Source organism: Lampetra planeri, chromosome 27, assembly GCF_965212315.1.
Source record: "Lampetra planeri chromosome 27, kcLamPlan1.2.h2, whole genome shotgun sequence".
Classification (NCBI taxonomy): domain Eukaryota; kingdom Metazoa; phylum Chordata; class Hyperoartia; order Petromyzontiformes; family Petromyzontidae; genus Lampetra; species Lampetra planeri.
In genome coordinates this window covers 2,316,417-2,332,288 of record NC_136133.1, presented here as the reverse complement: position 1 = coordinate 2,332,288, position 15,872 = coordinate 2,316,417, and the positions used below count along the sequence as shown (strand labels likewise).

The following is a 15,872-nucleotide window of genomic DNA, read 5'->3' as shown; positions in this document are numbered from 1 at the left end:
GAATTAAAGCTTTCGTGACTGCAGGGATTCATCTTCTTGGTTTTTTCGGTAAAGTCACGTAGAAGGGAAGTAATAAAATAATAAAAATAAGACATAATAAAATTAAACAATTCTCACGACGTTTCGGCCACAACGCAAGCAGCCGTCCTCAGGTGCTCTTCTACCACCCCCAACCCAGCTTATATGTAAGTTCCTAGCTTGAAGTGTCTCATTCTTCACCTGAGGACGGCTGCTTGCGTTGTGGCCGAAACGTCGTGAGAATTGTTTAATTTTATTATGTCTTATTTTTATTATTTTATTACTTCCCTTCTACGTGACTTTACCGAAAAAAACCAAGAAAACGAGTTGAATAGTTTTAGTATATGATCCCTCAGCACCCATCCCAGATCAGACCTATACTTGCAGCCGTTGTGGCAGGACCTGCTTGTCCCACATAGGCCTCGTCAGCCACCAGCGTGCCTGCAGAAGACGTGGATGTCCTTCCTAGATCTTCGTTCGCGAAGCCAAGCCATGATGGGGTCTTTGGGTCTCTGTGTCTCCGCATATCTGTTGCTGACATGTACACAGAATGGACATGCATGTCTAGTTGTGTAGAGTAAATCCCGATGGAAGTGTGCGCATGTTGAGCGATGTTTGCGCTTTTGTAGAACCTGAGTTTGATTCTCGCGGTCACGGCTAACACAGAGTTCTCACAGCTGGTTCATCGAATCAACTTCGTCGGCCCGCCGATCATCACCAACCCGCATTGACCAGCGTGGTGAAGTATGGCCGAACAATGGCAATGATAGGCACGGAGTGAAGACGACTTTATCCAGTAGTGCATTCACAAGAGGGCTGCTCATTAATTTGCATCTTCAATGGCTGTCGTAAACCAGTCGGTAGAATTTTAGATTTAAAGCTTTCGTGACTGCAGGGATTCATCTTCTTGGTTCTTTCGGTAAAGTCACGTAGAAGGGAAATAATACAAATAAAACATAATACGTTGTAGAGAAATCCTTCATCGTGAAATCGCATGGAAAGATCCGCAAATAATTAGTTTAAGACATTTTTTGAGTGTTTGACATCGGTGATTTAAAAAAAAAAATTTAACTCACGACCACGGCAGGATTCGAACCTGCAATCTTCTGATCCGAAGTCAGACGCCTTATCCATTAGGCCACGCGGCCCCATGCTCATGTCAGCATCCTTCTATGAAGGAGTCTTTAAGTAGATGAATTTGCCGCCTTCGTTAAGGAGTGGATTGGCCATACGCTGTACATCGTTAAATCATACCACAGTATGACTGTGTGTACATCTTCTTGGATCTTTCGGCAAAGTCACGTAGAAGGGAAATAATAAAATAATAAAAATAAAACATAATTAAATCATTCTCACGACGTTTCGGCCACAACGCAAGCAGCCGTCCTCAGGTGTGTGTACATCTATACTCCTGTAAATCCTACATCACGCGTTTGTAAGTGCACAGTATACGGGTTGGTGTATGGTACCGTGTGTCGAGACTTAAAGAAGGCTGCACATTTTGGCTCACGATAAACGTGAGCAAAAACACGCGTCGCCTGTTGGAGGTGACACGCAAATGAAAAAAAACAGTCAGATTGCGTATAACAAGGACCAGATTTGAGTTCTTGTGACTGTTTGTTCCAACTTCGCATACTCTTAGTTCTTTCGGTAAAGTCACGTAGGTAATTTTTTTTTTAATAATAAAAATAAAACAATAAAAATCACGACGTTTCGGAGGCAACACAAGTCTCCGTCATCAGGTGGGACCGTCACAGCCAGATTTGCTGCATCAACTTCGCATGATTCTAAATGTGGAGAGAAAACCCAGGAGGGTCCACGCGACCACGGTGGAGAATGACATTTACACTCCAAATATACAGGGTGCTTAAAAATTGTTAACACTTATATGGGCACTATTGTTTTAAATGGAATCATGGTAACAAATGTAATGTTAATAGCTTCCAAAAGTCAGAGAGTCTCAATTTGTTCGCCATCATTGTCAACGCGTGCCTGGGATCTTCTCCAGGTGGTCTCCAGAGCCCGAAGGCGGCACATTTCTCGTGGTGTTGTTGCAAATTCTCAGAAGTGTTAAAACATGTTTTTGAAGTACCCATACAGCAGGCCTCAGGTTCGGGATCTAATCCACAAACTCCTGTATACCAGGTGAGGTAATTAACATCTCGCTGGTAATCGGCTAAATCATTTTTTTTAGCTACGCAAGTTCGGCTTTCAAACGCAAATTAACAAAAGCTTTGTCCACAATCTCTCCGGCTGGATTATTGCAGCCAGTGCAGAGGACATCAACCCACTCCTGGACCTCAAGGTGGAGCGAGTTATATGGAGCACGCTTTACCACGCTGGCCAGCACGGGTTCAAGGCGAGGAGCGTAGACAGTACAGTCCAATATATATTTCTTGACGGCACTCTGCTGCCAACAGCCTGACTTCCACACTGGAGAGAAATCCACGCGACCACGGGGAGAGTGAACATGCAAACTGCAAATATACAGCTGGCGTCAAATCGGTGACACGCAGGTCGTTCACACAGCGCTGCATTTTACGTGTTTTTTTCGTTCAGGATATTCAAATGCAAGAATAGTGGTCATCTTTATCTTTCTACAATGCCACCTGCTGCTGGATTAAGGCAGACAATGACGATACTTGCCCGTAAAGGTAAATGTCCATCTCATTGGCAATCCACTGCTGGACGAATTCGCTCTGTGCGGATCGTGGAGATAATTATTTGACCAAACGTCACCACGATGCTCAGTGCGAGGTGGCGGAGTGGTGTGGGGGGGGTGCATAGACGCGGGAAAAAGTACAGCACAACAATAGATTTTGCTGCACCACGCTCTGCTGCCCACCGCAACAAACGGTTCGTGAGTGGCGGCCGTCCATATCCGAGCACTAAGCCAGGCACTCGCCAACCTAAACACGAGGTCTAATGAGATCGGGCACGGTGCGGACGGCAAAATCGCGGGGGACGCGTGCATCCATTCGTGAAGTACAACACTGGGTTTATGGAGTCAAAACATTTATGGAGTCGGGTTTGTTTCACCGGATGGATTATAGGATGGATCACTCCGGCGGCTGTGTTTCTAACACTCTTTCAAATTGGCAGGGTCCTGCCCTGCAGAGTTCCGCTCCTGTGCCCTCCGGAGTGTCTGGACTTACTCCGGCTTGAAGCTACGTAGAGCGTGTGTTCTCCGACACTCCTCTGTGTGAGAAGTTACTCAATATTAGTAGTACCACCCCCCGTCGTTTAATCTGGCCGTATTAGCAATTGCCATGTGCATTTACAAGGCAACGAAATGTGACTGCATGTCAAGACATCGTCACTTTGCTTTGGCAGTCGGTCCAAAGGCAGTGGGAAAACAGGAAGGTGTTGAGCCTGGCAGGGAGTGGACAGCACGGGCTGCTGGGGGAAGAGAAGTGAAGACCGTGGGAGCTGCAGAGGACAATGACGTCCCACTAAGCGAAGGTTGGCTGGGGACTTCGATACGAAGCCTCGGTTGCAGCAGCAGCAGAGTGCGTGGCGGGGGAAGTAGAGTGAAATGAGACGGGAGACATAGGAGAGTGTGTGGAGGAGAGTAGAGTGAGTTGAGAAGGAACATGCAGGAGAGTCTGTGGAGTGAGTTGAGAGGCAAGATCCAGCAGATTGCGTGATTAACATTCACTTTTGAACGACCCCTTTTCCCCCTCTGCATCCTGTTCATAACATCGACTTTGAGGTGCCAGGGGCAGACCCGCTCACAGCGATGGAGCTGCCCGCGTACCTCATGGCTCTGGCCGGGTGGCTACTGGCCTGCAGCACGGTTCATCATGAGCAGTGGCGCGTCTCGTCCATCGACGGCACCGTCATCACCACCTCGACCCTCTACGCCAATCTGTGGAAGGAGTGCGCCACCGACTCCACGGGTGTCGCCAACTGCCGAGATTTTCCGTCACTGCTGGCGCTCAATGGTACGATCCTGGGAGGGGTGGGGGGTCCTATTGGCCACTCACAGTACGCATACTCAGGCAGTGATGGACTTGGACACAAAAAAATTGGCACAGGTATTTGTAACCACACCGGCCCGAATTGGAAGAGCTTTTTTTTGTAAATGGGTTGTGCGACTAACTGTGTACCAGTAGCCAGGTTTGTGATGTAAATCGAGCCACTAGTAAACGTGTCACGCACATTTTGCCGTGCAATCTCATTGGGTCCATTTCGGGCCGGTTCCAAGAAACAAATGGGGCCGGTGAGAAATATTCTTTTTGGGGCTAACGAACATTTGGGGACTGAATGCAAACTGAGAACGTAAATAAGCAATGAAGCGTACACATTAGAGGTACTAAACTATTTTAATTAAAATATTTTGTATTTAAAAAAAATACTTCATTGGAACCTCATTGCAGTGCGCCTTTTGGCGTCATCTGCTCCAACCCATGTGAGACTAGGCTCTAAGGAAAGCTGTCTCGGGTGTGGACCAATCAACTTCAAGGACAGTGCAGACATTATCAGAGTTATGTTTTTTGTTTGCATTATGACTGCAGGTATTGTGGTCTATGCAAACATGACTCCTTGTAAAAAAAGGTGTCAGTTTGTTGCCAGATAGAAGGGTAAAAAAACAATTGTCAAAAAAATACCACCGGGCCCTCGGAATGGTCTGGCCCACCGAGCAATTGCCCCATGGACTGCTGCCTTGTGGGCAGTCCGGGGCCTCTACCTAGGCACGCTCGCCACTCGTTATTCGGTCAATGGAAATTTATATATCACAATTATTCTTATCATCATTGTGCATGTTTTCCCAGGAAAGGCTCACTGAGTCTCGGGACTCATTTGCAGGAGGGTCTGTCTGGTCAAGAGTTGGCAGGAGGGGGGATGGCTATGTTGCTATGTGTGTGTAATTCCAACTGAGTGATGTAAACGGAATCGTTGAGCATTTTGAGACTGTGAGGTTTGGCGACGATGTGGGGAGGCCTTCATCCAGCAGTGGATAGAGTCGGGCTGAAAATGACGATGGAATGATTATGAACGCAAATATTGCGGAAAGTAATTAATTCCATATCAAATAATCACGCAAGCAACCTGCATATACAAACTACCAGCAATCAGAGAAAAACTTCAACTTCATCGACATTTTTGACATCTAAGCCAACATCAAAACGAAGACTGGTTGCGTGACAAAATAACTTGCGTTCCGTCGTAAAAAAATGTGGAATTCCCACCGCTGACCGACGGGTGAAAACGTTTTCCGCATTCGAGCAGGGAGACACTGGGGGTTTCAAAAGAAGAACATTTTAAACTGAAGACTTTCTGCTACCATGCCGGGCTGCGTGGCCTAATGAATAAGGCATCTGACTTCGAATCTGAAGCGTTGCTGGTTCAAATCCAGTCGTGGTCGAATATTTCGTAGCTTTTGCAATGAATTACTGTAGCATACGAATTAGATTGCCATGAAGTTAATCTTTTCCATGATGAAAGGAAATTGGTGAGGGGCTCGGTCAGGGATAGATTCAGTTGAGGGATTATGTTTTATGTTAGGCAATAGCTTGAGCTCAGTCATAGGGTGTGGTTAAAGATAAGTTCATGTTAGTTGGGGTTAGGGTTAGGTTCGGCGTTAGGCAGGGCGTGGTTAGAGAAAGGGGTGAGTAATGGGTTTAAGGGTAAAGTGAGAAGTTAGAGGATTCATCTTCTTGGTTCTTTCGGTAAAGTCACGTAGAAGGGAAGTAATAAAATAGACCTGGTTTCACCTGAGGACGGCTGCGTGCGTTGTGGCCGAAACGTCGTGAGAATTATTTTATTATGTTTAAGTTTTATTATTTTATTACTTCCCTTCTACGTGACTTTACCGAAAGAACCAAGAAGATGAATCCCTGCAGTCACGAAAGCTTTAAATCGAAAGTTAGAGGTTTATCAAGATGTACGGATCAGAGTTAAGTAAGAGTTCAGTGTGAGATGATGGTCAAGGAAGTGAATATGAAAAGGTTTCAACAACTGTTTCAATATGCTGTGCAAGCCTCTGGAGACGCATGATACAGCTCTTTAGCTGCCCCCTTGCGGGCGGCAGTAAAATAAGACAATTTAACTTAATAATAATGTATTAAATCTGGCAAGGAATGGGTGACTATGGAATGTCTTGGGGACGACAAAATGTAGAGTAAAACTGAATTGTTAAAGAATAACTAAGGGGGTGGGTGGGGGGACTAAATAGACACAATTTATTCCATCTCCTATTGTGTTTATTTAAGTTAGAATGTGTCATCTGCAGGAAACCTGCTGTGTTTGTGTACAAGTAGCTCTACGTATTTTAGTAAAAGACTCACACTTCGAGATTTAGTCGCTGAAACTTGCTCTCCTTGCTCACAAGAACAAGGTAAAAGTGATGTCATCATTCGGTGCCCTAAACCAGCTGGCAAAATTGCAGATACATTGATATTGTTGTTTGTTAAGAATTCGATTTTTATTAAAATAGGCAAAAGAGAGGAGTGTGAGAAACGATTTCTTATCTTTGTATTAATTGCGTTGGAAGAAAACACAGAAACTGTAAAAAAGACGCTTCAACTTCCATCCAACCATAGGAGAATTATGAAATTGCAGTAGTCTGATCTGAAGTCAGACACATTATCCATTTGGCCACGCGGCCAATGCCATTGACAAAGGGCCTCCTAAGCTATATTTTTATGTGAGCCTTCAACTAAACTCCACCAGGGGTTTTGTGATGGCCGTTTATCAGGTTGCGGAATGAAATGTGCGCCACCGCTATGGGTATGTGGAAATTCCACCACTGACTGAAGGCTCAGAATGCTTTCCTGATACAAGCTGTCGTTTCAAAAGAAAAACAATAGACTTTCAAGACTCTTCACAGGAGGGTGCTCCTCTACCATGCAGGGCCGCGTGGCCTAATGGATAAAGCGTCTGACTTCGGATCAGAAGATTGCAGGTTCGAATCCTGCCGTGGTCGAATATGTATTTTTACATTACAGAAATTACTGTCACTTTGAATTTTCACGAAGTTCATATTTTGCATATTGTTAGGCAAGGGGTGAGGGTTGGTCAGGGATAGATTCGGTTGAGGGATTATAGTTTGGTGAGGCAATAGGTTGAGCTGAGTAATACGGTGCAGTTAAGGGTAAGGTCATATTATGTGGGGTCAGAGTTAGGTTAGAGGTTACGAGTTCGAAAGGAGGTTGTGTTCGGGTTAGGGTGAGCTAAGTAATGTGTTTTAGGATAAAGTGAGGGGTTCGAGGTTTATCAAGATGTACGGATCAGAGTTAGCTAAGAGTTTAGTGTGAGATGATTGCAAGTAGGTAAATATGGAGATGTTATAATACCTTTTTCAACATGATGCGCATTAATAAAACAAACCTCTATAACAGCTTCGACTCACACTTCAAAATTTAGTCGCTGAACCTTGCTCTCCTTGCTCAAAAGAACAATGTAGAAGTGATATCATCATTCGGTGCACTAAACCAGCTGACATAATTGCAGATACATTGAAATGGTTGTTTGTTAAGAATTAGTTTGTATTAAAATAGGCAAAAGAGAGGAGTGTGATAAAGATTTCTTATCTTTGTAATAATTGCATGGGAAGAAAACACAGAAACAGTAAAAAACACGATACAGAAACTGCTGTGGTTTAATCCGAAGGCCTTATCCATTAGGCCACGCGGCTAAAGCCATCTGCAAAAGGACTTCTAAGTTATATTTTTACGTGAACCGTGGTTTTGTGATGGCCTTTATCAGGTTGCCCAATTAAATAAGTGCGCCCGCGCTTTGGGTATGTGGAAATTCCACAACTGACTGAAGGCTCAAAATGGTTTCCTCATACGAGCAGTGATACACTGTGGTTTCAAAAGAAGAACAAGAGACTCTCAAGACTCTTCACAGGAGGGTGCCGTTCTACCATGCAGGGCCGCGTGGCCTAATGGATAAGGCGTCTGACTTCGGATCAGAAGATTGCAGGTTCGAATCCTGCCGTGGTCGAACATATATTTTTACATTACAGAAATTACTGTCACATTGAAATTTTACGAAGTTTATGTTTTGTATATTGTTAGGCAAGGGGTGAGGGGTCGGTCAGGGATAGCTTCAATTGAGGGATTATGGATTGGTGAGGCAAAAGGTTGAGCTGAGTAATACGGTGCAGGTAAGGGTAATTATGTGGAGTCAGAGTCAGGTTAAAGGTTAGGAGTTCGACAGGAGGTTGTGTTCGGGTTAGGGTGAGCTAAGTAATGTGTTTTAGGATAAAATCAGGGGTTCGAGGTTTAGCAAGATGTACGGATCAGAGTTAGCTAAGAGTTTAGTGTGAGATGATTGCAAGTAGGTAAATATGGAGATGTTATAATACCTTTTTCAACATGATGTGCATTAATAAAACAAACCTCTATAACAGCTTCGACTCACACTTCAAAATTTAGTCGCTGAACCTTGCTCTCCTTGCTCAAAAGAACAATGTAGAAGTGATCTCATCATTGGGTGCACTAAACCAACTGGCTTAATTGCAGATACATTGAAATTGTTGTTTCTTAAGAATTAGTTTGTATTAAAATAGGCAAAAGAGAGGAGTGTGAGAAACGATCTGGATCTTTGTATTAATACTGGTAGGAACAACAGTTCCATACTGTCCACCAGGGATTATTTGTCTGTCTGTCGTGCATGGCCCTGCTCCACCAGAGCCCTCCCATTGGCTCGGGGGTGCCGACCAATGGGAGCGGTGGGTTGGGGTTGGTAGAGGGGGAGGTTAGTGGTGGAGGGGGGGGGGGGACCGCCGCGACTCGGGCCAATGAGGAGACGGGCGATGTTTCATTCACAAAATGGAACTCGGGGAGGGTGGCTCCATTCATAAAATGTTAGCCTTGAAAAGAATTAAGCGGATCTTTTTGCATCGTGTTTCTTCCAACATTCCCACCCTTAAGATGATTTAGTTGGGGATGAGTGGAGGGCCGTGTGGCCTAATGGATAAGGCGTCTGACTTCGGATCAGAAGATTGCAGGTTCGAATCCTGCTGTGGTCGAATATTTCAACACTTCAACATTTAGTCGCTGAATCTTGCACTCCTTGCTCAAAAGAACAATGTAGAAGTGATTTCATCATTGGGTGCCTTTAACCTGCTGGCAGGATTTGCACCTACAATCATTTTGATACAAAGTCAGATGCCTTATCCATGAGGCCACACAGCCAATGCCAGTGGCAAACGGGCTTGTAAGCTATATTTCTACATAAACCATCAACTAAACTCCACCAGGGGTTTTGTGATGGCCTTTATCAGGTTGCGGAATGAAATAAGTGCGCCGCTGCGATGGGTATGTGGAAATTCCACAACTGACTGAAGGCTCAAAATGGTTTCCTCATACGAGCAGTGATACACTGTGGTTTCAAAAGAAGAACAAGAGACTCTCAAGACTCTTCACAGGAGGGTGCCGTTCTACCATGCAGGGCCGCGTGGCCTAATGGATAAGGCGTCTGACTTCGGATCAGAAGATTGCAGGTTCGAATCCTGCCGTGGTCGAATATATATTTTTACATTACAGAAATTACTGTCACATTGAAATTTTACGAAGTTTATGTTTTGTATATTGTTAGGCAAGGGGTGAGGGGTCGGTCAGGGATAGCTTCAATTGAGGGATTATGGATTGGTGAGGCAAAAGGTTGAGCTGAGTAATACGGTGCAGGTAAGGGTAATTATGTGGAGTCAGAGTCAGGTTAAAGGTTAGGAGTTCGACAGGAGGTTGTGTTCGGGTTAGGGTGAGCTAAGTAATGTGTTTTAGGATAAAATCAGGGGTTCGAGGTTTAGCAAGATGTACGGATCAGAGTTAGCTAAGAGTTTAGTGTGAGATGATTGCAAGTAGGTAAATATGGAGATGTTATAATACCTTTTTCAACATGATGTGCATTAATAAAACAAACCTCTATAACAGCTTCGACTCACACTTCAAAATTTAGTCGCTGAACCTTGCTCTCCTTGCTCAAAAGAACAATGTAGAAGTGATCTCATCATTGGGTGCACTAAACCAACTGGCTTAATTGCAGATACATTGAAATTGTTGTTTCTTAAGAATTAGTTTGTATTAAAATAGGCAAAAGAGAGGAGTGTGAGAAACGATCTGGATCTTTGTATTAATACTGGTAGGAACAACAGTTCCATACTGTCCACCAGGGATTATTTGTCTGTCTGTCGTGCATGGCCCTGCTCCACCAGAGCCCTCCCATTGGCTCGGGGGTGCCGACCAATGGGAGCGGTGGGTTGGGGTTGGTAGAGGGGGAGGTTAGTGGTGGAGGGGGGGGGGGGACCGCCGCGACTCGGGCCAATGAGGAGACGGGCGATGTTTCATTCACAAAATGGAACTCGGGGAGGGTGGCTCCATTCATAAAATGTTAGCCTTGAAAAGAATTAAGCGGATCTTTTTGCATCGTGTTTCTTCCAACATTCCCACCCTTAAGATGATTTAGTTGGGGATGAGTGGAGGGCCGTGTGGCCTAATGGATAAGGCGTCTGACTTCGGATCAGAAGATTGCAGGTTCGAGTCCTGCTGTGGTCGAATATTTCAACACTTCAACATTTAGTCGCTGAATCTTGCACTCCTTGCTCAAAAGAACAATGTAGAAGTGATTTCATCATTGGGTGCCTTTAACCTGCTGGCAGGATTTGCACCTACAATCATTTTGATACAAAGTCAGATGCCTTATCCATGAGGCCACACAGCCAATGCCAGTGGCAAAACGGGCTTGTAAGCTATATTTCTACGTGAACCATCAACTAAACTCCACCAGGGGTTTTGTGATGGCCTTTATCAGGTTGCGGAATGAAATAAGTGCGCCGCTGCGATGGGTATGTGGAAATTCCACAACTGACTGAAGGCTCAAAATGGTTTCCTCATACGAGCAGTGATACACTGTGGTTTCAAAAGAAGAACAACAGACTCTCAAGACTCTTCATAGGAGGGTGCTCCTCTACCATGCAGGGCCGCGTGGCCTAATGGATAAGGCGTCTGACTTCGGATCAGAAGATTGCAGGTTCGAATCCTGCCGTGGTCGAATATTTATTTTTACATTACGGGAATTACTGTCACTTTGAATTTTCACGAAGTTCATATTTTGCATATTGTTAGGCAAGGGGTGAGGGGTCGGGCAGGGATAGCTTCAGTTGAGGGATTATGGATTAGTGAGTCAAGAGGTTGAGCTGAGTAATACGGTGCAGGTAAGGGTAAGGTCATATTATGTAGGGTCAGAGTTATGTTAGAGGTTAGGAGTTTGACAGAAGATTGTGTTCGGGTTAGGGTGAGCTAAGTAATGTGCTTTAGGATAAAGTGAGGGGTTCGAGGTTTAGCAAGATGTACGGATCAGAGTTAGCTAAGAGTTTAGTGTGAGATGATTGCAAGTAGGTAAATATGGAGATGTTATAATACATTATTCAACATGATGTGCATTCATAAAACAAACCTCTGTAACAGTTTCGACTCACACTTCAAGATTTAGTCGCTGAACCTTGCTCTCCTTGCTCAAAAGAACAATGTAGAAGTGATACCATCATTGGGTGCACTAAACGAGCTGGCATAATCGCAGATACATCGATATTGTTGTTTGTTAAGAATTCGATTGTATTCAAATAGGCAAACGAGAGGAGTGTGAGAAACGATCTGGATCTTTGTATTAATTGCATTGCAAGAAAACACAAAAACTCATCAACATCACTCCGACCACGGCAGGATTTGCACCAACAATCATTTTAATACAAAGTCAGACGCCTTATCCATTAAGCCACGCGGCCAAAGCCATGGACAAACGGGCTTCTAAGCTATATTTCTACGTGAACCATCAACTAAACTCCACCAGGGGGTTTGTGATGGCCTTTATCAGGTTGCGGAATGAAATAAGTGCGCCGCCGCGATGGGTATGTGGAAATTCCACCACTGACTGAAGGCTCAAAATGGTTTCCTCATACGAGCAGTGATACACTGTGGTTTTAAAAGAAGAACAAGAGACGCTCAAGACTCTTCACAGGAGGGTGCTCCTCTACCATGCAGGGCCGCGTGGCCTAATGGATAAGGCGTCTGACTTCGGATCAGAAGATTGCAGGTTCGAATCCTGCCGTGGTCGAATATTTAGTTTTTATTACAGGAATTACTGCCACAATGAATTTTCACGAAGTTCATATTTTTGCATATTGCTAGGCAAGGGGTGAGGGGTCGGTCAGGGATAGCTTCAGTTGAGCGATTATGGATTGGTGAGGCAATATGTTGAGCTGAGTAATACGGTGCAGTTAAGGGTAAGGTCATATTATGTGGGGTCAGAGTTAGGTTAGAGGTTAGGAGTTCGACAGGCTGTGTTCGGGTTAGGGTGAGCTAAGTAATATATTTCAGGATAAATTAAGGGGTTCGAGGTTTAGCAAGATGTACGGATCAGAGTTAGCTAAGAGTTTAGTGTGAGATGATTGCAAGTAGGTAAATATGGAGATGTTATAATACCTTTTTCAACATGATGTGCATTAATAAAACAAACCTCTATAACAGCTTCGACTCACACTTCAAAATTTAGTCGCTGAACCTTGCTCTCCTTGCTCAAAAGAGCAATGTTGAAGTGATATCATCATTCGGTGCACTAAACCAGCTGACATAATTGCAGATACATTGAAATGGTTGTTTGTTAAGAATTAGTTTGTATTAAAATAGGCAAAAGAGAGGAGTGTGATAAAGATTTCTTATCTTTGTAATAATTGCATGGGAAGAAAACACAGAAACAGTAAAAAACACGATACAGAAACTGCTGTGGTTTAATCCGAAGGCCTTATCCATTAGGCCACGCGGCTAAAGCCATCTGCAAAAGGACTTCTAAGTTATATTTTTACGTGAACCGTGGTTTTGTGATGGCCTTTATCAGGTTGCCCAATTAAATAAGTGCGCCCGCGCTTTGGGTATGTGGAAATTCCACAACTGACTGAAGGCTCAAAATGGTTTCCTCATACGAGCAGTGATACACTGTGGTTTCAAAAGAAGAACAAGAGACTCTCAAGACTCTTCACAGGAGGGTGCCGTTCTACCATGCAGGGCCGCGTGGCCTAATGGATAAGGCGTCTGACTTCGGATCAGAAGATTGCAGGTTCGAATCCTGCCGTGGTCGAATATATATTTTTACATTACAGAAATTACTGTCACATTGAAATTTTACGAAGTTTATGTTTTGTATATTGTTAGGCAAGGGGTGAGGGGTCGGTCAGGGATAGCTTCAATTGAGGGATTATGGATTGGTGAGGCAAAAGGTTGAGCTGAGTAATACGGTGCAGGTAAGGGTAATTATGTGGAGTCAGAGTCAGGTTAAAGGTTAGGAGTTCGACAGGAGGTTGTGTTCGGGTTAGGGTGAGCTAAGTAATGTGTTTTAGGATAAAATCAGGGGTTCGAGGTTTAGCAAGATGTACGGATCAGAGTTAGCTAAGAGTTTAGTGTGAGATGATTGCAAGTAGGTAAATATGGAGATGTTATAATACCTTTTTCAACATGATGTGCATTAATAAAACAAACCTCTATAACAGCTTCGACTCACACTTCAAAATTTAGTCGCTGAACCTTGCTCTCCTTGCTCAAAAGAACAATGTAGAAGTGATCTCATCATTGGGTGCACTAAACCAACTGGCTTAATTGCAGATACATTGAAATTGTTGTTTCTTAAGAATTAGTTTGTATTAAAATAGGCAAAAGAGAGGAGTGTGAGAAACGATCTGGATCTTTGTATTAATACTGGTAGGAACAACAGTTCCATACTGTCCACCAGGGATTATTTGTCTGTCTGTCGTGCATGGCCCTGCTCCACCAGAGCCCTCCCATTGGCTCGGGGGTGCCGACCAATGGGAGCGGTGGGTTGGGGTTGGTAGAGGGGGTGGTTAGTGGTGGAGGGGGGGGGGGACCGCCGCGACTCGGGCCAATGAGGAGACGGGCGATGTTTCATTCACAAAATGGAACTCGGGGAGGGTGGCTCCATTCATAAAATGTTAGCCTTGAAAAGAATTAAGCGGATCTTTTTGCCTCGTGTTTCTTTCAACATTCCCACCCTTAAGATGATTTAGTTGGGGATGAGTGGAGGGCCGTGTGGCCTAATGGATAAGGCGTCTGACTTCGGATCAGAAGATTGCAGGTTCGAATCCTGCTGTGGTCGAATATTTCAACACTTCAACATTTAGTCGCTGAATCTTGCACTCCTTGCTCAAAAGAACAATGTAGAAGTGATTTCATCATTGGGTGCCTTTAACCTGCTGGCAGGATTTGCACCTACAATCATTTTGATACAAAGTCAGATGCCTTATCCATGAGGCCACACAGCCAATGCCAGTGGCAAACGGGCTTGTAAGCTATATTTCTACATAAACCATCAACTAAACTCCACCAGGGGTTTTGTGATGGCCTTTATCAGGTTGCGGAATGAAATAAGTGCGCCGCTGCGATGGGTATGTGGAAATTCCACAACTGACTGAAGGCTCAAAATGGTTTCCTCATACGAGCAGTGATACACTGTGGTTTCAAAAGAAGAACAAGAGACTCTCAAGACTCTTCACAGGAGGGTGCCGTTCTACCATGCAGGGCCGCGTGGCCTAATGGATAAGGCGTCTGACTTCGGATCAGAAGATTGCAGGTTCGAATCCTGCCGTGGTCGAATATATATTTTTACATTACAGAAATTACTGTCACATTGAAATTTTACGAAGTTTATGTTTTGTATATTGTTAGGCAAGGGGTGAGGGGTCGGTCAGGGATAGCTTCAATTGAGGGATTATGGATTGGTGAGGCAAAAGGTTGAGCTGAGTAATACGGTGCAGGTAAGGGTAATTATGTGGAGTCAGAGTCAGGTTAAAGGTTAGGAGTTCGACAGGAGGTTGTGTTCGGGTTAGGGTGAGCTAAGTAATGTGTTTTAGGATAAAATCAGGGGTTCGAGGTTTAGCAAGATGTACGGATCAGAGTTAGCTAAGAGTTTAGTGTGAGATGATTGCAAGTAGGTAAATATGGAGATGTTATAATACCTTTTTCAACATGATGTGCATTAATAAAACAAACCTCTATAACAGCTTCGACTCACACTTCAAAATTTAGTCGCTGAACCTTGCTCTCCTTGCTCAAAAGAACAATGTAGAAGTGATCTCATCATTGGGTGCACTAAACCAACTGGCTTAATTGCAGATACATTGAAATTGTTGTTTCTTAAGAATTAGTTTGTATTAAAATAGGCAAAAGAGAGGAGTGTGAGAAACGATCTGGATCTTTGTATTAATACTGGTAGGAACAACAGTTCCATACTGTCCACCAGGGATTATTTGTCTGTCTGTCGTGCATGGCCCTGCTCCACCAGAGCCCTCCCATTGGCTCGGGGGTGCCGACCAATGGGAGCGGTGGGTTGGGGTTGGTAGAGGGGGTGGTTAGTGGTGGAGGGGGGGGGGGACCGCCGCGACTCGGGCCAATGAGGAGACGGGCGATGTTTCATTCACAAAATGGAACTCGGGGAGGGTGGCTCCATTCATAAAATGTTAGCCTTGAAAAAAATTAAGCGGATCTTTTTGCCTCGTGTTTCTTTCAACATTCCCACCCTTAAGATGATTTAGTTGGGGATGAGTGGAGGGCCGTGTGGCCTAATGGATAAGGCGTCTGACTTCGGATCAGAAGATTGCAGGTTCGAATCCTGCTGTGGTCGAATATTTGAACACTTCAACATTTAGTCGCTGAATCTTGCACTCCTTGCTCAAAAGAACAATGTAGAAGTGATTTCATCATTGGGTGCCTTTAACCTGCTGGCAGGATTTGCACCTACAATCATTTTGATACAAAGTCAGATGCCTTATCCATGAGGCCACACAGCCAATGCCAGTGGCAAACGGGCTTGTAAGCTATATTTCTACATAAACCATCAAC

The 15,872-nt window shown here is 44.3% G+C and overlaps 1 protein-coding gene and 12 non-coding genes across 14 annotated transcripts in view; 12 read left to right on the top strand and 1 right to left on the bottom strand.

The window, feature by feature from the left end:
• The window catches only part of LOC144728001 (claudin-10-like), a 40,424-nt gene that overhangs the window by 3,039 nt on the left and 21,513 nt on the right, over nt 1-15,872 (top strand). The window contains exon 2 of one of the 2 annotated variants that reach the window (XM_078607188.1): nt 3,738-3,962. In XM_078607188.1, coding sequence (XP_078463314.1) covers nt 3,758-3,962 — 205 coding nt within the window. In that variant the 5' untranslated portion in view covers nt 3,738-3,757. Of the gene's footprint in view, nt 1-3,730; nt 3,963-15,872 lie in introns of both variants that reach the window. The other variant, XM_078607186.1, reaches the window with a different exon arrangement.
• Nucleotides 1,094-1,166, bottom strand: TRNAR-UCG (transfer RNA arginine (anticodon UCG)). The gene has a single exon. It is a non-coding gene; the product is annotated as a tRNA-Arg (tRNA).
• TRNAR-UCG (transfer RNA arginine (anticodon UCG)) lies at nt 6,874-6,946 on the top strand. Its single transcript has one exon. It is a non-coding gene; the product is annotated as a tRNA-Arg (tRNA).
• Nucleotides 7,896-7,968, top strand: TRNAR-UCG (transfer RNA arginine (anticodon UCG)). The gene has a single exon. It is a non-coding gene; the product is annotated as a tRNA-Arg (tRNA).
• Nucleotides 8,926-8,998, top strand: TRNAR-UCG (transfer RNA arginine (anticodon UCG)). The gene has a single exon. It is a non-coding gene; the product is annotated as a tRNA-Arg (tRNA).
• TRNAR-UCG (transfer RNA arginine (anticodon UCG)) lies at nt 9,421-9,493 on the top strand. The gene has a single exon. It is a non-coding gene; the product is annotated as a tRNA-Arg (tRNA).
• TRNAR-UCG (transfer RNA arginine (anticodon UCG)) lies at nt 10,451-10,523 on the top strand. Its single transcript has one exon. It is a non-coding gene; the product is annotated as a tRNA-Arg (tRNA).
• TRNAR-UCG (transfer RNA arginine (anticodon UCG)) lies at nt 10,947-11,019 on the top strand. The gene has a single exon. It is a non-coding gene; the product is annotated as a tRNA-Arg (tRNA).
• TRNAR-UCG (transfer RNA arginine (anticodon UCG)) lies at nt 12,009-12,081 on the top strand. The gene has a single exon. It is a non-coding gene; the product is annotated as a tRNA-Arg (tRNA).
• On the top strand, nt 13,029-13,101 carry TRNAR-UCG (transfer RNA arginine (anticodon UCG)). The gene has a single exon. It is a non-coding gene; the product is annotated as a tRNA-Arg (tRNA).
• TRNAR-UCG (transfer RNA arginine (anticodon UCG)) lies at nt 14,058-14,130 on the top strand. The gene has a single exon. It is a non-coding gene; the product is annotated as a tRNA-Arg (tRNA).
• Nucleotides 14,553-14,625, top strand: TRNAR-UCG (transfer RNA arginine (anticodon UCG)). The gene has a single exon. It is a non-coding gene; the product is annotated as a tRNA-Arg (tRNA).
• TRNAR-UCG (transfer RNA arginine (anticodon UCG)) lies at nt 15,582-15,654 on the top strand. Its single transcript has one exon. It is a non-coding gene; the product is annotated as a tRNA-Arg (tRNA).